Raw genomic sequence first — 17205 nt, forward strand, 5'->3', positions numbered from 1 at the left:
TTCTGTTAGAGCCTGGTTTACTTTGTTTCCTGGGAAAATATCCCAGGCCAAATAAAGTCCAAATAGCCAAAAAACTTGAGGAAGCATCTGTAATCTGTCTTTTACTAGACAGAATTTAGGATTTCTTTCTCCAGCCCTTTAATCCTCAATTCTAGCATTAATAATTTGCTTTCCAGGAGCACCAAAAACACATCAGTGCTTCTTCTGGTTGAAGCCACATTGGCCTCAAAAATCCCCCAAAACCACAGCAAAACACAGTTTTTCCTCTCCTTGTAACATGAACTTCTTTTCCTGCAGTTTTCCTGCCTGGCTGGGCTCGGTACACAGCTGAATTTGCAGTGATCCATCATAAGCTACTCTTACAGCATTCCTCCATCTATCCTGGTTTTAATCCTTGATAAATGAAGTATTAAATACTAATGGCAGTAAATGGAAACTCCTGGAGAGATGAAAGTGAAGAGCCCTTCTGCCATTCCTCTTCACTGAACATAATCCTAAATAATGGGATCCCAGTTCAAGCTGAATGTGGACAAGATATTGAAGGATTTTTTCCCCCAAAGTTTTTGCCTGTGCATAATACACTCTATTTTCCTTTTTTGTAATATATATTATAATGATTTGAGAGATTCTTTGGAGAATTTATGCTCCTGTATTATATGCAGAGTGGAATGGCACTTCCCTCATCATGATCACCCCTCTTTAATTGAAATGTAATTGTTTACTAAACCATTGCAGCTCAAAGGAAAATTACTGTCATTTTGGTCTGTGGCTGCATACATTAAAGTGCCCCTTTTGCAGGGATTGAATTTAAGGAGAATAGGAACATTATCACAGATGATATATAAACATAAAGCCATTATCATTAAACTGTCAGCTGCAACTGACTTTGGGTAACCAGTGCTAGTGGCAGCAAGAAATATGGAAATTACTTAGAGAATGATCTGTCAGTTCAGACACCACTTCTGCAACAGGACATGCCTGGAAGCTTTGGGGTTGTGAGCGTTTTAGGGATTGGAAGAAAAATGGGGTCCTTTTCAGCCTTTGCAGTTGTTTCCAGTCTCCCTGGTACTGCTTGGCAGAAATCAGGGGGTTCACTGGCCCTCAGAGGGGTTTGTCAGCCACCCCAGCACCCAGACCTTGCACCTCCAGCATCCTTTGTGGATGGATCTCCAGGCTCTCCACAAAGGTGGTTTGTTCTTACCACCCTCATTTTCCAGCTGGGAGAACTGAGGGAGGGTAGCTAACTTAAATTTGATCATTCTCCAAAGGCCAAAAATGCATCCTGAGCTGAATTTCTTCATTTCTAATTCCCAGTCCTGGTGTTAACCACTAGCTAAGCTATTCCTAATTACCTCTCTGAAACCCTCCTCAGTTTCAAGAGAATTAAATATTCTCCAAATTGATGCTGTAATGTGAAAATGAGTAAGTGGGTTCCTGAACTCCCAAGTCCTTGTTCCGAGGGCAGAAATGCCTTGACTTTCTTACTGTCTCTGCCAGCACCTCATGTTGTCAAATTTCTAATTGCTTGTTATTTGAATTAGAGCCCTCTGCCTTATTTTTCTAAGTCATCTTATTAACATAAATCTGTGAGTATTTTTGATCTTTAATTTTTGCTTGTCCTTTGTGAGACGTGAGATAAATTCTAGTTCAGGTATGAAGGATAAATTTCATTCTGAAAAAGGGAATCTTTTTCCCTATTCAATGCTCCATAGCACAGGGATTGGAAAGTGAACCTGACTGTAAAGATATTTTTAATTCTTTGAGACTGACCTTGTATCTTGAATTTTTTTTAAGTAAACCTGGAATTTCCAGTTGGGAGTACTGGAAGGCAGCATGGTCAGAGATAGGAGGGACTGTCAGATTTCAGCACAGAGCTGCAGTCCAAACCACTGAGGATTTATGATGTGCATCAAGCAGGAGACAAGAATGACAGGATAAAAGACATGGTGCTATGACCTGCTTCACTGAAAGGGGCTCAGCAAGGCAGGGTATGGATTTTTTCCCTTTTTGAACTGAGTATGTTCCAGGGAGGTCTCTTTGTCAGAGCCTGCAGCTGTCTAAAGGACAGTTTTAGAGAAAAGGAGAGCATAGGGCTCATCAACAGCTTAATTCACACACTGAGGCCATTCTCTACAGAAATATGAGTGATCCTGGTGTAGGTTCTGTGGGGTTCTGGTCTGCTTTTGATTGCTGTCACACCGGGGTGCTTGGACAGCAGAGGGTTCCCGGGGCAGGGCTGCTCTGCTGTGGGGCAGTGAGGAGGGGATGGGACATGACCTGGGGCATCCTGAGGAGGCTTGTGAGGATCCTCACAGTGCCCAGGCAGAGCCCTGGGGTAACCTGCAGCTTCCTCTGAGAGGGAAATGCCACAAATCACCCAATTTCTGTGCCCCAACACCACTGAAATGTGTTGTGGGCTAGGGCAGGAGCTCACGTTGTTGCTCCCTGTGTGAAGCTTGGGCAGTGGGTAAACAAGGCAATTTGTGCTTCTGGGCAAGATAAAGTCAAATGCTGAGTGGGAAAGGGGAAAACAAATGTTTCAGGAACATGGCTCTGCAGAGGGTCCAGATTGGCACAATTCCATTGATTTTGTTCAGCTACTCCAGATGTTTACACTTTGTCAGCCTCTGAGGACACTGGACTGATCCCTCTGGGCTGTGTGAAACCATGACTTGGGGCAGGCTCAGGGTGCCAGGGTGAACAGCAGAAAATCCTTGCAGTGGGACAGATTCCCTTTGCCAGGAGCAAGGGAAGGAGTGAGGGTGACAAAGCAGCTCCAAACTCCCTGTCCCCAGAAAGCCTGAGCAAGTTTTTGTGGGATAAACCTGTGTTGTTCTCCTGATTTCATGCCTCTCCTCAGATCCCTGCATTCCTTCACTCCTGGGGAAGCCAGATGAGAAATACCAACAGCTCCTATGTGTTTTCATGGAGAGAGCCCATGGGAGGAATATTTAACATTTAGGCAGTAAGTAGGGCTAATAGGAAATGCTAATTCACATTTCATTCTTTTGATCAGTGTATATTGAATGATAATTACAGTGATAGTACTTGGCACTTCTGTAGCACCTTTCATCTGGAGCTGTTAAAGTGTTCTGCCAATCTGAATGAATTCAGGCTTGCAGGCACTGGGGGGTTGCAATTTACCATAATGCCTCAAAATAAATGGGAAACTAAGGCCTGGGAGGATGATACCACTTTTCCCATCATGCAAAATCTGTATGAAACAGTTGGGGCTGTGTAGTACTGCTGCTGGTCATCTCATAAGAAACAAAACCACCGCAAGGCATCACTATGAATGGGGAAAGTGGTTTAAACCAGCCAGGTGACTGGCCTTTACTCTCCAAAACATGTTTGTTTGGCATTTTTTGTGGTAATTTAACAATTCAACATGCACTCAGGTGCTCTGGTGTATTTTTGTTTGAATTCCCCCCCACAGAGAAACAATCTCATATTCTCCCTGGATCTTTCAGCAGCATACTTGGATCCATATCCATTCTTTAGAGACTTCCATCTCCAAAGGGTGATTTGCACAGAAATGTTCCTTTCAAAGCTACTACAGAAAACATTTGATATTGTTTCAGGCTCTTCCCAGGAAGCCCAAGTGCAAACAGCCTGGACTAATTGATAGGCTGTAGGGAGGCAAATGGACCTGACTGGTTTCATTTCTGTGCACTGAATGAGAGGCGGAAGGTAAACAAACAAAAGCTTCAATTTGTTTAAACCTCTGGGCACTGAAAGCTCTCACATTGCTGGTAGCACAGAGAAAAGAGGGCCATTAGAATATCCAACATGACAGTGTCCCTTTAATTTGTTTCTGGGTCACAGATAGAGAATTGTCCTGCAGATATGAAAGGTAGGATAATAAACACATTCCATTCTCCCTCTTTCAATAGCACTGACATTGTGCTTTCAGAAAACAAGTCAAAGAGTGGAAGGCATTATCTGAATCTCCTGGAGACTGGAACGAGTGCCCATTGCATCAGGACCTTCATCTCTGAACTTCTTCTGTTGGGGATTTGTGCTGCTTTAGCTCCGAGATATTCAGGATTTGCTTAAATAGTGAATTCATTGCACTGGAATTCATAGAAATCTGTGTCATTGCCACAGTCACCCTGAACAGTTTTCAATACATTTCTACCAAGTTTTGTTTCTGAGACAGATTTTTTTCTCCAGTTTAGACTAGACACTTCTCCTTAATTGCCAGAACATAATTTGAGCCTCAATTCCTTGTTCTTTCAGTGCAGATGGTTCACATGGCACCTGTGGACTTTGGTAATAATGAGGGTGCTGTGCCAGGAGATGATGGGAGAGATGCCCCATCCCAGCTGGCAGTGGTCCTGTCTGTTGTCACCCCGTGGAGCTGGCTGGGCTTTAACAGACACGGAGGAGCTCATGGCCCTTGCCTGCATTGTTTGGAAGTTGTTTTGGAGGTTTTTTCCCCCTCCAAACCGCAGCCTCGTGTGAGGCAGTTTCTCCAGGTGGTGACACTGTTGTTCCAAAGCTGTGCTCAGCACAGCAGGTCTGCTTCATGCTCTCCTGGTGCCTGCAGGGCCCCAGGACACTGCAGCTGCAGAACTTTCATCCGTGGCTCTGGGTGGAGCACACATGGGAAGACGACAATGATTTCTAGATACTTTTTTCAAACTTTAGTTGCCATGGAAACAAGATTCCCTTTCTCCTCCATGCTGTCACTTTTCCTCAGCACTGCACTCTGATAAGCAATAGGCTGTGTTTGTCCTCCCCACTCTCTTTTTCCCAGTGATATTCATGGCTCAGGCATCAAGGATAATTTGAGAATGTGGGGAAGCTCTGCTGCCTCTCCTGAGAAGTTCAGGTGTTCCAGGCCTGGCACTCTGCCAGAAACTTTCTTGTCTTTATCTTCCTCCATAATTACAGTGGATCATATCTTCCCTGCAACATTTTTCAAAGCACCAAGGAAATTAGCTCCAGAACTAATCATGTCTTTATTTCCTGAATGGCTCCGTGCAGCTCCCTACACGGCTCTGCAGAATGGGGTTCACCCTGAGCAGTGTAACCTGTCCCTGGCCCTGCCCTTGTCCCTCCCTTCATTCCTGCCTCTCCCAAGGTCACCTCCATGGCATTCCCATGATGGCACAGCCTGGCCTCACTGAGAACACAAATTTACTTTACATTTCCCAAGGAGTCCCATGGAAAAGGGGAGGAGTGATGGGTACAGGTTGCTCCTGGCCAGAGAACATTCAGAGACAAAAAGAAAAATTTTTTTGCTCTTCTTAGGAGGTGGAGGAGACCTTCATATCCCTTCCTGAGAAACAAGGGAGTGTCCCAGCTGGTGTGGCACTGGCTGGGACTGAGGGACAGGCTGGCCCTGCCCTCGGGGCCTCCAGAACAAAACCTTCCTTGATAATTAGCAACCAAGTCAAAAATAGTTAAGGAAGAAGTGAATGACACTTAAATCTGCCTGATAGAATTGAAATCTCCTGCGGGGTGCCAAAATTCTGCTTTAAAGATAGTAAATCCACTGCTAATAATTAGGCAAGAAATAGTGACTGCTAAGACCCAGAAATAGGATCTGTCACTTGCAATGTCTGTCTTATTATTTAGAGGGATAAACCAGCAGTGAACTTAATTTTTGCCTCCAGTTCCTGAAGGATATTCTTTTTGGTTTATATCTTTCAATGTGAGTGTTTTAAGAGAATTGTCAGTTGTGCTGCTTCACATCACCTTCCTCAGCACTTCAGCCCAAAATCAGACACAAAGTACGAGCTGAGGAGGGAAAGGAAAGGAGTAAAGGTGGAGAAAAAGAGCAGGGAGTAGTCTTGCCTTGGTTTTCATTTCTCTCTGAGCTTTCTTAATCAAAAAGCTCTCTCATCTGTGTGTTCTGAAGGATGGAGAAAGCATGAAAGCCAGGCTGGTACTCCTGGAAATATCATATGTGTGTTATATTTATCCTTCCATTGTAATTTTTCTCCCTTTTTCCAAAGCTATAAGTAGGAGGTGAATCAAACTGAAATAGTCATTTTCATAAATTCTGAGATGAGGATAAATGAACTTCATCTTCAGTATTTGCACAATGTCTGGGAAGTGAGTTTCTAGGGAGGTAGATGGGGGAAATGCAGGGCTGATGTATCATCTGAATTCCAGTTGGTATTCCCCACACCTTCACAAAAGTGAGCATTTTTGTTTGATTGCAGCTGTAATTATTGCTGAATACAAATGTTCCAATTTAAGCTGCAGAAATGTGGGGAAAGTCTTTGAAGCCAAGAGCATCTGCCTGGAACATGAGCTTCATATTTGAATGAGTAACTTTTACTGCAAAATTACACAATGAATCCCTACATTCAAAAGATAATAATATTTTTTTTTCTACTCTAAACACATCATCTACCAACTGCTTTTTAAAATTTATTGGCTTGGCAGCTGGTTTTGTAGAAAATGTGTTACTAAAAGCACACAAGGTTTGTCAGTGAAAGTGAGGCAGCTTGGTGTTGGTACCTTCCTGCAGACTCAGGGCTGCCCATCAATACTGTGGAAAATGGGGTTCTCCCTTCCAGTATTTCCTCTGCCCCAGAGCTTTCAGGGGGAAGGGAGCAGGGAGATGCCTGACACAGCAGGACATGCATGTGCTGCTCCAAAACCATACATCAAAGTAGGGAAAGCAGGGATAAAACCCACTCATGAACCAGTTTACTCTGCATCATACCCAAAGGTGGACTTTAAAAGGGAGCAGTAATGTAAAGAGATTCATGGAGATGGTTTCCCCCTCTCCCCTGGTGTTTATTCTCATCCTGGTGAGCTCTGATACCTGTTTTACCAGGACTGGAGGGCTGGCATAGGAACGAGCCCTTGAGCAGTAATCCTGCCTTTGCAGCTTATCTGGGCACAGTCAGTGTACAAATCACTTGGGCAGCTGTGCCTTCACACCCTCCCGGTGTGCCTGCCAAACCCTGCATTCTGACAGCATCTCCTGCCTGCTCTCCACCTCCACCAGCCTGCCCTCCTCTCTCCTCCTTGGACAGTAAGCTTGTTGAAGCATGGATCTGCCTGGGGACTGGCTTTGAAAAGGCATATTCTCATTTCTGAGATTGGAAAGAATTAAATTAATCTCCTTTATACGAAAAAGTACCTTTTCCCTGAAATAGAAGAGCATAATGGTTGATGCCAACTATTCCTAGTCAGGTTTTGTGCCTGGTGTGTTTGTGCTGAGCCCGGTGACCCAGTGGAGCTGAAGTGCTGCCCCACAGAAACAGCTCCAAAGTGCAGCTCTTGAAAGCTCCTGGGCTCCTCAGCCCTTGGCAAAACCCCAAGGGACCTGGAGCAGGATGTTTCAGAGTTTTGGATACAGCAGATCCTCTGGGCTGGGGACTCCATTGTACCTGTTAAACAAGGAAACTGCTCCATCCCCTGAAATCCTCCTGCAGGTGCCATCCTTGCCTGGTGTCCCTGGGTCAGGCTGTCCCCAGCTCTGCTGTCTTTGGGTGGATCACTGGGTTTGCTCTTCAGGGTTACTTGCATTCTCCCTGTGTCTCTGTTTCTGCATCTTTCATCCCTGATTGCTCAATTACCCTTCTCCCACCTTCCCAAGGAATATTTATCTGTCTTGTTGGGATGTGAGATGTTGACAGTGTGATAATTACAGAGTTGGGAACAAATAATCCAGAGTAGGGTGGGTTTGTTTTAATAGGAGAACAAAAGAATCCAAATTGAAGAACCAAGTGATCCCTGAATAACAACAACTGTCGAAGTGTGGTTGTCATCTGGGTGCTCCCTGACACTTGAATTCCTTCATCCTTTATGAATGTCCCACCTGTTCCCTGTCCATGTTCCATGGAAGCCATCAGTGCTAATGGGAGAACCCAGACCCAGACTTCCCAAGGTTTCTGTTACTTTACCAAAGGCTGGGAAGGGAATCTTCCCAGAACAGAAGAGAGTGAAATTCTGCAAAGAAGCAGTTAGCTGAAAATATCAGGGAGAATGTCCAGAACTGAGAGCTGCCAGTCCATGGAATTCTATCTCCAGGGCAGTGGGAGAAGACTCCGTGACCAAGGCAGTTTCAACAAGATAGGTAAAATCTTTATGAAAATGGAGCTCAAGCTGCAATCCTGCATTGGCCAGAGGTGGGAAAGGGATGAGATTTTGTGTGTTAATGTGTTCTATTCCTGCTGCTTCTCTGTGGTTTGCTGATACTCACATGTGTGAGATTTGCCACATTCATAATTAACCCCCAGTGCCTCTCATTTGATGTAATTCCAGCTTTCCTGACCTGGCCAGACCCACACTGTCTCCTGGGTGACCTGGGGGACATCAGTGCATCTTGATCTGATTTTTCAGCTGGGCTGAGCTGGCTGTTTGCAATGACACTGCAGATCTGATTCATCTCTGGCCATGGCAGGGCAGTGTTGCTAAGCAGCGCTCACAACACGAGCTGCTTCTCACCTTCTGGGCTGCTCCACGGCCTGGCTCCCACACAGCCCCTCTCATGATCCTGAGTGCTGGATCCCCATGTTTGTCCTCTGACAGGAGCGTGGGTCTGACCACAGAGTGTGGAGCAGCAGGACTGGAGTTTTTATTGCCAGTTTCCTCTGGCCATGCCATGGGTTTGCAGCTATTTTGTCATTCCTTTGGGGTTTAGCCTAATTCTGTCTCAGAGGGGCTTTCCTTACCCCTTTAGAATAAGGTTTTTGGGTGACATCAGTCAGAGCAAGTGGTGGTTCCTTGCTCCTAGTGAAACATCAGGGGAGGTTTAGATGAGATATTGGGAATTTTTTTTTCATGGAAAGGATTGTCCAGTGCTGGAGCAGCTGCCCAGGGGAGTGGTGCAGTCACCATCCCTGGGAGTGGATGTGGCACCTGTGGCTCAGATGTGACCAGGGTGGTGCTCCTGGGTTGATAGCTGGACTTGATGATGTTAAAAGTCTTTTCCAACCTTAACAATTCCATGATTCTCTGATCTGCTTCTGTCCTCAGGGCTCACGGGGTGACTGGGAACAGCCCTGAGATTCATCAAATTAAATGGAGACAGAGACTGAGGAACTGTGCACCCACATAAACAGTCATGGGTTCAGAGGAGAACACACCTTAATGTGTGGGTGCACTTCTAGGTCCAGAGAGGAAAAACTCTCTTGGTTTTCCTTTGAAGTTCACATCTCTCCTGCTCCACAGACTTTGGGAGACTGTTGCTCTCCTTTTCCCTTTCCTTGGGATTGCACTGGGCAAATCTTCAGAGCAACCTGGGGTTTGCCATGTAAACAGGATGTGGAGGTGTTGGTTGCTAAACTTGCAGAAGTGTCATTTCTGTAGGTTTCTCATAAGTTTGGGGGTGTCTTCAGCCCCAAGGTTGACATTCCCTTGCCTCCCATGTGCCCAAGTTCAAGGCAGCCCCCATGCAGGCCTCGTGTATCCTGGAAATGCACTTTTTGGGGAAGGGAATTCCACAGGGGCCGTGTGCTCAGTCACCTGCACAGAGCCCTCCATCACACCTGACAGGAGCAGAGCTGCATGATGGCAAAGCAACTTCCAATGCCAAAGTTCAAATCAAAAAGAGCTGGCAGAAATAAATGATATATGAAGGGTTTGAGGGGCTACAGACACTTCCAGCCCTGTGCCTCTAACACTGAACAAATGAAAAATATTTGATCCATAAAGGTCAGTGCTGTACAGAAATTCTCTTCCTGCCCTGCTTCAGTGCCAGGGACCACTCAGGGGATTATTTCTATTCTTGGGCTTCCCACAGACACAAATGGTGCCTAAACTCACCCTCAGGGCTGTTTTGGGTCTGCATTCCTGGGGTAGCTCAGTGCAGTCCTGTTCTACAGAGAAGGGTAAAAATGTGCACAAAGATGTCTTTACCTCGTAACAAATGGTATCAGATGTTCCCAAAAAAACGATTCTCTTTTATTTTGAAAGCTGAGACTAACATTGGTAATTGTAGAAATGGGTAAACTCACTTGTTTGGAACATTTATGGCTATAAAAGGATGCTTAGTGTTGGCACAGCTCTACTTGTTTCACAAATACAAATATTAATTATCCATTCAGTGGAGCCTCAATAAGAGGGTATTTCCATGTGCTGTGCAGGAAGAGAAAAACACCCAAACTAATTCCAGAATTAAGTTTCATATAAAAAATAAAAATTGTACAGCTCAGAATAAGGATGGGTCTGATAGTAAAGATTTACTCCCAGTTTTATATCTTATCCCTGACATAGCAGGGCACAAGGAGACCTGGGATGAAAGGCTGCACTGCACACTTGTACTCACAGCAAACACAAATTTATAGCAATTTCCTTATGATGAGTAGTGAAAAAAATCCTGATGCCCTCTCATGTTCCCCAGAGTTGAGATTTGCTTGAACTAAAACAAAAAGATGTGGAAAAACTAGAAAAATAACCCCATCTGTTCAGTAGTTCCTGTGATCTGCCTTTGTAGGGGTTGTTCTCTGTGGGTTTGGGGTAAGAGAAGCCAGGTCTGTGTCTGTGCTCCTGTCTGAGCATCCCAGTGCCCCCCAGTGCCCTCCCAGTCCCTCCCAGTGCCCCCCCAGTGCCCTCCCAGTGCCCCCCCAGTGCCCTCCCAGCGCCCCAGGCCAGACCCTCACTCTGCCCCAGCCTCTCCCTGTTTTCCTGGCTTAGAGAGCACAGGGAGCTGCCAGGACTCTTCCAAAGAAAGCTGCTCGTGAGGCATCCAGCCTGATTTATTGATGTATCATTTTTAAAATTTCATCTCTATTGTGTTTCCATGGTGCTGAATTTTTACCTTTAGAACTTTATCCTATGGGTTCTCTGCGAGTGAACATTATTGGTGTGGGAGTCAGCTCCAGACACAAGACTTGCATCATTACTTTATGTTTAATAAAACAGGAGCTCCAGATTTTGCTGTCATTAACACTCTGCTCAGTTTTGTCCCCCTCCCTTTTTCTCTCTCCTTTCTAGTTTTTGTCGTGTTGCCCCAGGGCGTGTGGAATTCTACAGTTCCTGCATCTCAAAGGCATATGGTGCTGATGGGTTTGCACATATGCTTTAAAAGTATTATAATACCAAAAATATTCAAACATTATAATAGAATATAGGATTATTTCCAGGTTCTAGAGTAATTGAAAATGCCAAATTTGATAATTTAAATGAGAGTCCCACCTTCCTGAATCTGCAGTGAGATGATGGCATTGGGTTTTGGGTTTGTCAGATATGTAAGAAAAGAGCCCAAATCACAGCAGATTTAATTGTGCTGTTTTGAAATGTGCCATCCTGTTTTAGCTGAAGTTGCTGTGGTTGTGATTAAGCCATTCCTCAAAAGGATTTGTTTTGTTTTCTTCTGCCTTCGTTCTTTGTGTCTTGTTATGACTTCAGTCAGCTCTTGTGATTAGAGCGATTGTACTCCGGGCTTGGAGATGTCAGAGGCAAAACAGCAGAAGCAGAGCAAGAAAAGCAACGCCCTTGCCCTTGAAAAGTGAAATCAGTGCTCGCTGGGAGCTCTGGGTGTTCCCAGAGAAGCTGTGGCTGCCCTGGATCCCTGGGAATGTCCCAGGCCTGGCTGGGGGCACCCCCAGGACGGGGCTTGGAGCCCCCTGGGGTAGTGGGAGGTGTCCCTGCCATGGCAGGGGTGGCACTGGGTGCTGTGGAAGGTCCTCCCAGCCCAAACCACTCTGTGATTCCATGGTTCACACCTTTTTCTTGCCAGGCTTGATGGGTTCTGTGCCACATTGCTCTGTGGGCTTTCAGGGATTGCATGGGGCCGTGCTCTTGACCACAATGATTGTCTCTAAAGAGCCTAAAAGATCTCCTCTTGCTCAGACCTTAGGCTGTGCAGGGATGAATTTATATAGCTGGTACCTGTGCTTCCATTGTAATAGATATTTCAAGGTTTATTCTAGCTGAAGGGATTCTTGGGCTCTGCAGATCTCTATTTTTTGTCATTTCATAGAGACTATTAACTTCTGAATGAAACCTTTCTCAGTTACTAGTTTCATCTTTGCTACGATATTTTTACTGGTGTTGAATGCTGCCCACACACAGGAAGACACAATTCTGCCCTAGACAGCTCTCAGTGTAAACTTTAAAGTGAATAAAGAACATGCATGCAAAGGGCAGCGCTTTAATTGCTGGAAGTGCCAAGAATGCAGCTCAGCTAGAGGAGCAGGCAATGCTCAGAGGGTGGGATTAGCCTTATTTGTCTGGAGATCAGAATCAAATGTTGTTTAAAGTCATAAATGAAGAAGAAATGGATCATGTCCTTATGATCTCACTAGGAAAGCTCGGCGGTCACACCCCAGGTCAGAATCTCTTTCTTGTATTTTCACAGACAAACTTCTGTCTTTTTTTCTTACCCCACCTAAAAATTACAGAAGATATTAATTCACACATTAGGCTTTCTGATCTCTGGTGTGCACTGTGGAGGTGCAAAGTATCACTATAGCAGCATAATTTATCAGCATTAAAATCTCTGACATCTCATTCTCCCAAGGAAGCTGGCAATGAAAATGGAAAATGGCTCTGTGTGATCTCCTTCTGGTGGCAACAAATGTAAAAACAATGGCAAACAGAAGAAAAGTAATGTCCTGCTACAACCCTAAATTCTAATTTCCAAATCCTGCATGAATCATGGAACAATTGTGGAAATGTGGAATGCACAATTGAGGAAGAAAAATCGTCACCATTGATTGTAGAAGGCATTTGGGTTTTTCCTTATCAATGGCCTGTCCAGAGCTCTAAGCTATTTCTGGATTGAAGAAGGGCTTGATAAAATGAGAACACATTTGTGGGTGGGCTGGCAGTGGTTAAGGAACTGCAATCTCTCATTGCTGGGCCAGAACCTTCTCACCAGAAGAGTTTAGGGCAATATCAGCTGCATGGTCAGTCGTGTGCTTTGGATTTTCCTTTCACAGCAAATTCTGGCCAGGGTCCACAGCAGGGCCTGGTCCAGTCAGAGGAACAAGAGCGTGGGGAGTTGATGGGGTGAGTGTGGGGCTGATTCCACACTGATACCAGGAGTGTGGGGCTGATTCCACACTGATACCAGGAGTGTGGGGCTGATTCCACACTGATACCATGAGTCTGGATCTGTTACCACACTGATACCAGGAGTGTGGGGCTGATTCCACACTGATACCAGGAGTGTGGGGCTGATTCCACACTGATACCAGGAGTGTGGGGCTGGTACCACACTGATACCATGAGTGTGGGGCTGATACCAGGAGTGTGGGGCTGATTCCACAGTATGCCATGAGTGTGGGGCTGATTCCACAGTGATACCAGGAGTGTGGGGCTGATACCACAGTGATACCAGGAGTGTGGGGCTGATACCACACTGATACCATGAGTCTGGATCTGTTACCACACTGATACCAGGAGTGTGGGGCTGATTCCACACTGATACCAGGAGTGTGGGGCTGATACCAGGAGTGTGAGGCTGATTCCACAGTATGCCATGAGTGTGGGGCTGATATCACACTTCACACCATGAGTATGGGGCTGATACCACACTGATACCATGAGTCTGGCTAAGGTCTGAGAACCGAGGGAAATATCTTAACAATGCTTTAGATAATGCAAATCCTCAAATTTGCTTTTCACAGCCATGTTCTCTGTACTATAAAATTCTCCAAAGGTATTTCTCAGGGACAGAACCCTTTTGAAAAGGCCTTTGTTATCTCCCACGTTGGCTTTGTGCAGTATGACAGAGTGTACAATGTGATGGCCTGTGTGTTATACCTCCTGCTATTTGAGTCATGCAAATAGCTCCCGGAGAAATATTCAGTCCACACAGATGCATGTTACATAGCTCGTTTGTAAGTAAAGTGGCACTTGATAAATGTGAAACACCTTTGGTTATCTAGATGTTTGAAATTCTTGGTGCACTTACGAACAGGGAAGTCACTTCCATAATAAGAGCCACACAGAGTGCCCAGGGAGATTTTGCAGCTTGAGAAAGACATAATGTGAGCATGAATATCCGAGGTGGGGAAGGAGTGTTTAAATGGCATGAACAAATGACAGGCTCCATAGAAGTTACACTGTGATTATCGCCCTGCAAGACGTATTAAAGGTATTCATTTGTAAAAGTGAGCTGCTGAGGATCCATTCCTGTATGCTGAGTGGAGAAACTCCTGCGGCTCCTGCCTGGAGCAGAGGGTGTGCTGTGGGCATGGCTGGGATGCTGCTCTGGTACTCTCACCCGTGTCAGAATCTGGGCTTGATCCGTGGATGTTTTCCCCGTTTCCTGGGGCGGGGAAGGGAAGTGGTATGTGCAGAAGCTCAGTTCTGCAGGGGTTTGCTGAGCTGTTCATGTGGAGCTATCTGTTTCTTTAGCGTGATGGTCCATAGAAGGAACACACCTTCAGGCTTTGCCTCAAAATCCTGGTTTCTCCTTAAAATGCCCCCCACTTTTCCTGGCCAAAGTGCTTGACCCTCTCGCACCGTTCTCATACACTGCAGATGCTGCCCAGCACAACAGTATTATGCTTTTATTGCCTTATTTAGCGGACAGATTAAATGTAATGTTCAGATTATGTAGAACATTAACTCCTAACAATAAGCAAATAACACATTAGAAGCTTTGCTATTAAAACGCTCGGTGCTGGCTCGGCTGTGGAGCTCTCCAGGAGCCGTGACTTATGTTCCGCGAGGGAGGAGGCTCGGGGAGAAGAAGGAACGAGCCGGGCTCTCTCCTGGAAGGTGGCGCCGGCACCCCGAGCCCGCAGGCCGGGCTTTATGGAGCTCCATGCCTGGAAGCGGAGCGGCTGAGCCCGGCCATGGCCGCGGAGCCGGGCGGCTCCGAGCAGGTAGCGGAGCTCCGAGCAGGTAGCGGAGCTCCGTGCCCGTGTGCCCGGCGTGGGTGGGGCGGCCGGACCCGCGCCCAGCCCCTGCTCCCGTCAGAGCCGCCATGTGCCAGTCTTGTCTTTCAGACGGGGTTTTTATGGGAGCTGATGGTTGCCAGGGCAACGGAGGCTTCGGGGAGTCTGGCGCGCCGCAGCCGCGGCGGCAGCGCCGGCAGCAGATGTTGGCTGACGCCGGGCGCTGCCAGCGCCGCTCATGCGGGAGCTGCCCAGGACGCCGTGCCCGGCTGCACCCGCTGCCCGCTCCCCTCTGCCTTGTCATTTAGTATTCTTGTCTCACCCCACAGGGGTTCCTCAGCCGTCGGCTTAAAGGCTCCATCAAAAGGACAAAGAGCCAACCGAAGCTCGATAGGAACAGCAGCTTCCGGCACATTTTACCTGGCTTCAGGAGTGTGGACCATGAAAGGTAAGGGGACGTTTCGCGGAGGGTGTGGGAAAAAGGAGGATATTGATTTTTCCAGCTCTTGTTAAGATCTTGCTTATCTTATTCAGAGCAAGGGCTGCATCTGTGATAGAAGTAGACTTGGTTAATTGCAAGAGGGGTAGTTTTAATTTGTTGTTGAGGGTACGGTGCAAGCCCTCCCTTTTCAGGTTAAATTCCAGGTGCAGAGAAGCCTGACTGCTCTGCTTTCTCTTCCCCAATAAATCCTAAATTGAGGCACCGGCACCTAAATAGCAGAGAGATGCAGCAGCCAGAGCCGACTGATGCAGGTGAGGGAGGGAGGGAGGGATGCTCCCGCACTGGACTGCGCCGATCACAACTGGGTTACACACGGTAGGAACAATGCCGTGGAACAATAACAACCATAATCTGCCCAAATCCCTGTCTCCCCCTCACACACGTCTCCATCCCGCCTTGTCTGCCGTCATTACAGGGAGATGGAGCGGGCGTGTGGCCGGAGCTGCTGCCTCTGCCCGAGCCATGGCAGGAGCTCAGCCCGGCAGGGATGTGTTGCAGGGAATGTGCAGATGGATCTGATAAAATATTTCACGTGGGATGGCCAGTGTTGGAGCAAATTGCAAGTAAAATAGAAGAGAAATGCGATCTTTGAGATTCTTCAGCTGGTTGGAAAGTAGAACAGCTCTTTAGTGGATTTGTGTGTATTTCTGTCTGTGTAGATTATGTTAGCATGAGACAGGCACCGTTCAAGGTAAATTCGTGTGTAAATTCACATGCAGATCAAGGTCATGGTTGGGGAAGGCAGATTGCTTTACCAACCACAAACCTGTGGTTTGCTTCCAAAAGGTAGATCGTTCAACCTTACACAAATCATTTTGGGGAGTGACAGAAATATTGGAGTGCTAGGAAAAGTCTGTCTGAAAATTCCTCCAGGCTGGACCTGATGTAACCAGTTCAGAGCAGAACAGTTTAATACACCAGGATGGTACTTGAGAACCCATTGAGTAAATGCTTCGCTTTGAAAAGCAATGACAACTTACTTTGTTTTAGCTGTACTTATTCATTGGAGGGGCCATGAGCTTTTGAAGCTCACAAAGAGCAATTGTCAATTTGGATTTTTCCTTACCTGACCTACTGCAGCCTCCTAAGCTTTTTTCTTCTGGATTCTGCAAGTGAGATGATTGTGCTGGTTAGTGCCGGGTAAGATTTCAGGGATTACTATTTGTGCAGACAGAGTTGGTTTGATTGCTGTGCTGCAGTTTTCCCAAACGCTCGAAGTAGGGCACTGTGTTCCAGAGGGAAGCGAGCGGAGCCGGGAATGAGGAATGTGCCACCGGTGCTGCTGATTGCTCCAAGAACAGGCAGATTAGGCAAGGTTTCCCTTCTACCTGGATGAGTTTGGTTTCGTTTGTGACTTGGCAGGATAGGACATGGGAATTAACTGTTCTGGCCAGCCCTGCAGCCAGAGTCATTTTCCCAAATTAAGCCTTGTAATTTCCCTGCCCTCCCAGCACAGCATCCCAGAGCTGGCTGGGCTTCCCGAAACCCAGATGTACTGCAAGTTCTCCTTAAAGAGGCTCGGGGAATCCTGCAGAGCTTAAAGGGTGGATTAGAGGAGAGGTGGCACTTGGCAGCCTTGAATAACCAAGGATTTGCTTATATGAGTATGAGAAACTGAAAATGAATGATGCCTTCATGATACCCGAGACTAGACCTTCTGTTAGGCAGGCATCTCTCAAAAATGCACTTCCTCTGTGATTCACAGACATCCCTGAGCTGCAGGACACTGGGACTCAGAGGCTTTGGACAGCAGCTCTTCGTCCCTTGCTGCCAGGGCAGTGTCAGATCTGTCAGGTGAGCAGGAGTCCTCTGCAGGAGAGCTTGGCCTCAGGGACTGTTGCTCTCAGAGAGGTGAAAGCAGAGCAGCAGCTGGGCCTCTCAGTCATGCAGCGAGGCTTTGGTTACAGAAGATAATTTTATCTTTCTGAACATTCCCATCCC

The 17205-nt window shown here is 46.5% G+C and overlaps 1 protein-coding gene across 7 annotated transcripts in view; it reads left to right on the forward strand.

Annotated features, from left to right (window-relative positions):
• The window catches only part of DAB2IP (DAB2 interacting protein), a 159903-nt gene that overhangs the window by 50473 nt on the left and 92225 nt on the right, over positions 1–17205 (forward strand). For 6 of the 7 annotated variants that reach the window (XM_064394028.1, XM_064394025.1, XM_064394027.1 and 3 more), the window contains exon 3: positions 15092–15210. In XM_064394028.1, coding sequence (XP_064250098.1) covers positions 15092–15210 — 119 coding nt within the window. Of the gene's footprint in view, positions 1–8432; positions 8577–15091; positions 15211–17205 lie in introns of those variants that run through there. The other variant, XM_064394030.1, reaches the window with a different exon arrangement.

This window comes from Passer domesticus, chromosome 18 (assembly GCF_036417665.1).
Source record: "Passer domesticus isolate bPasDom1 chromosome 18, bPasDom1.hap1, whole genome shotgun sequence".
In the NCBI taxonomy this organism is placed as follows: domain Eukaryota; kingdom Metazoa; phylum Chordata; class Aves; order Passeriformes; family Passeridae; genus Passer; species Passer domesticus.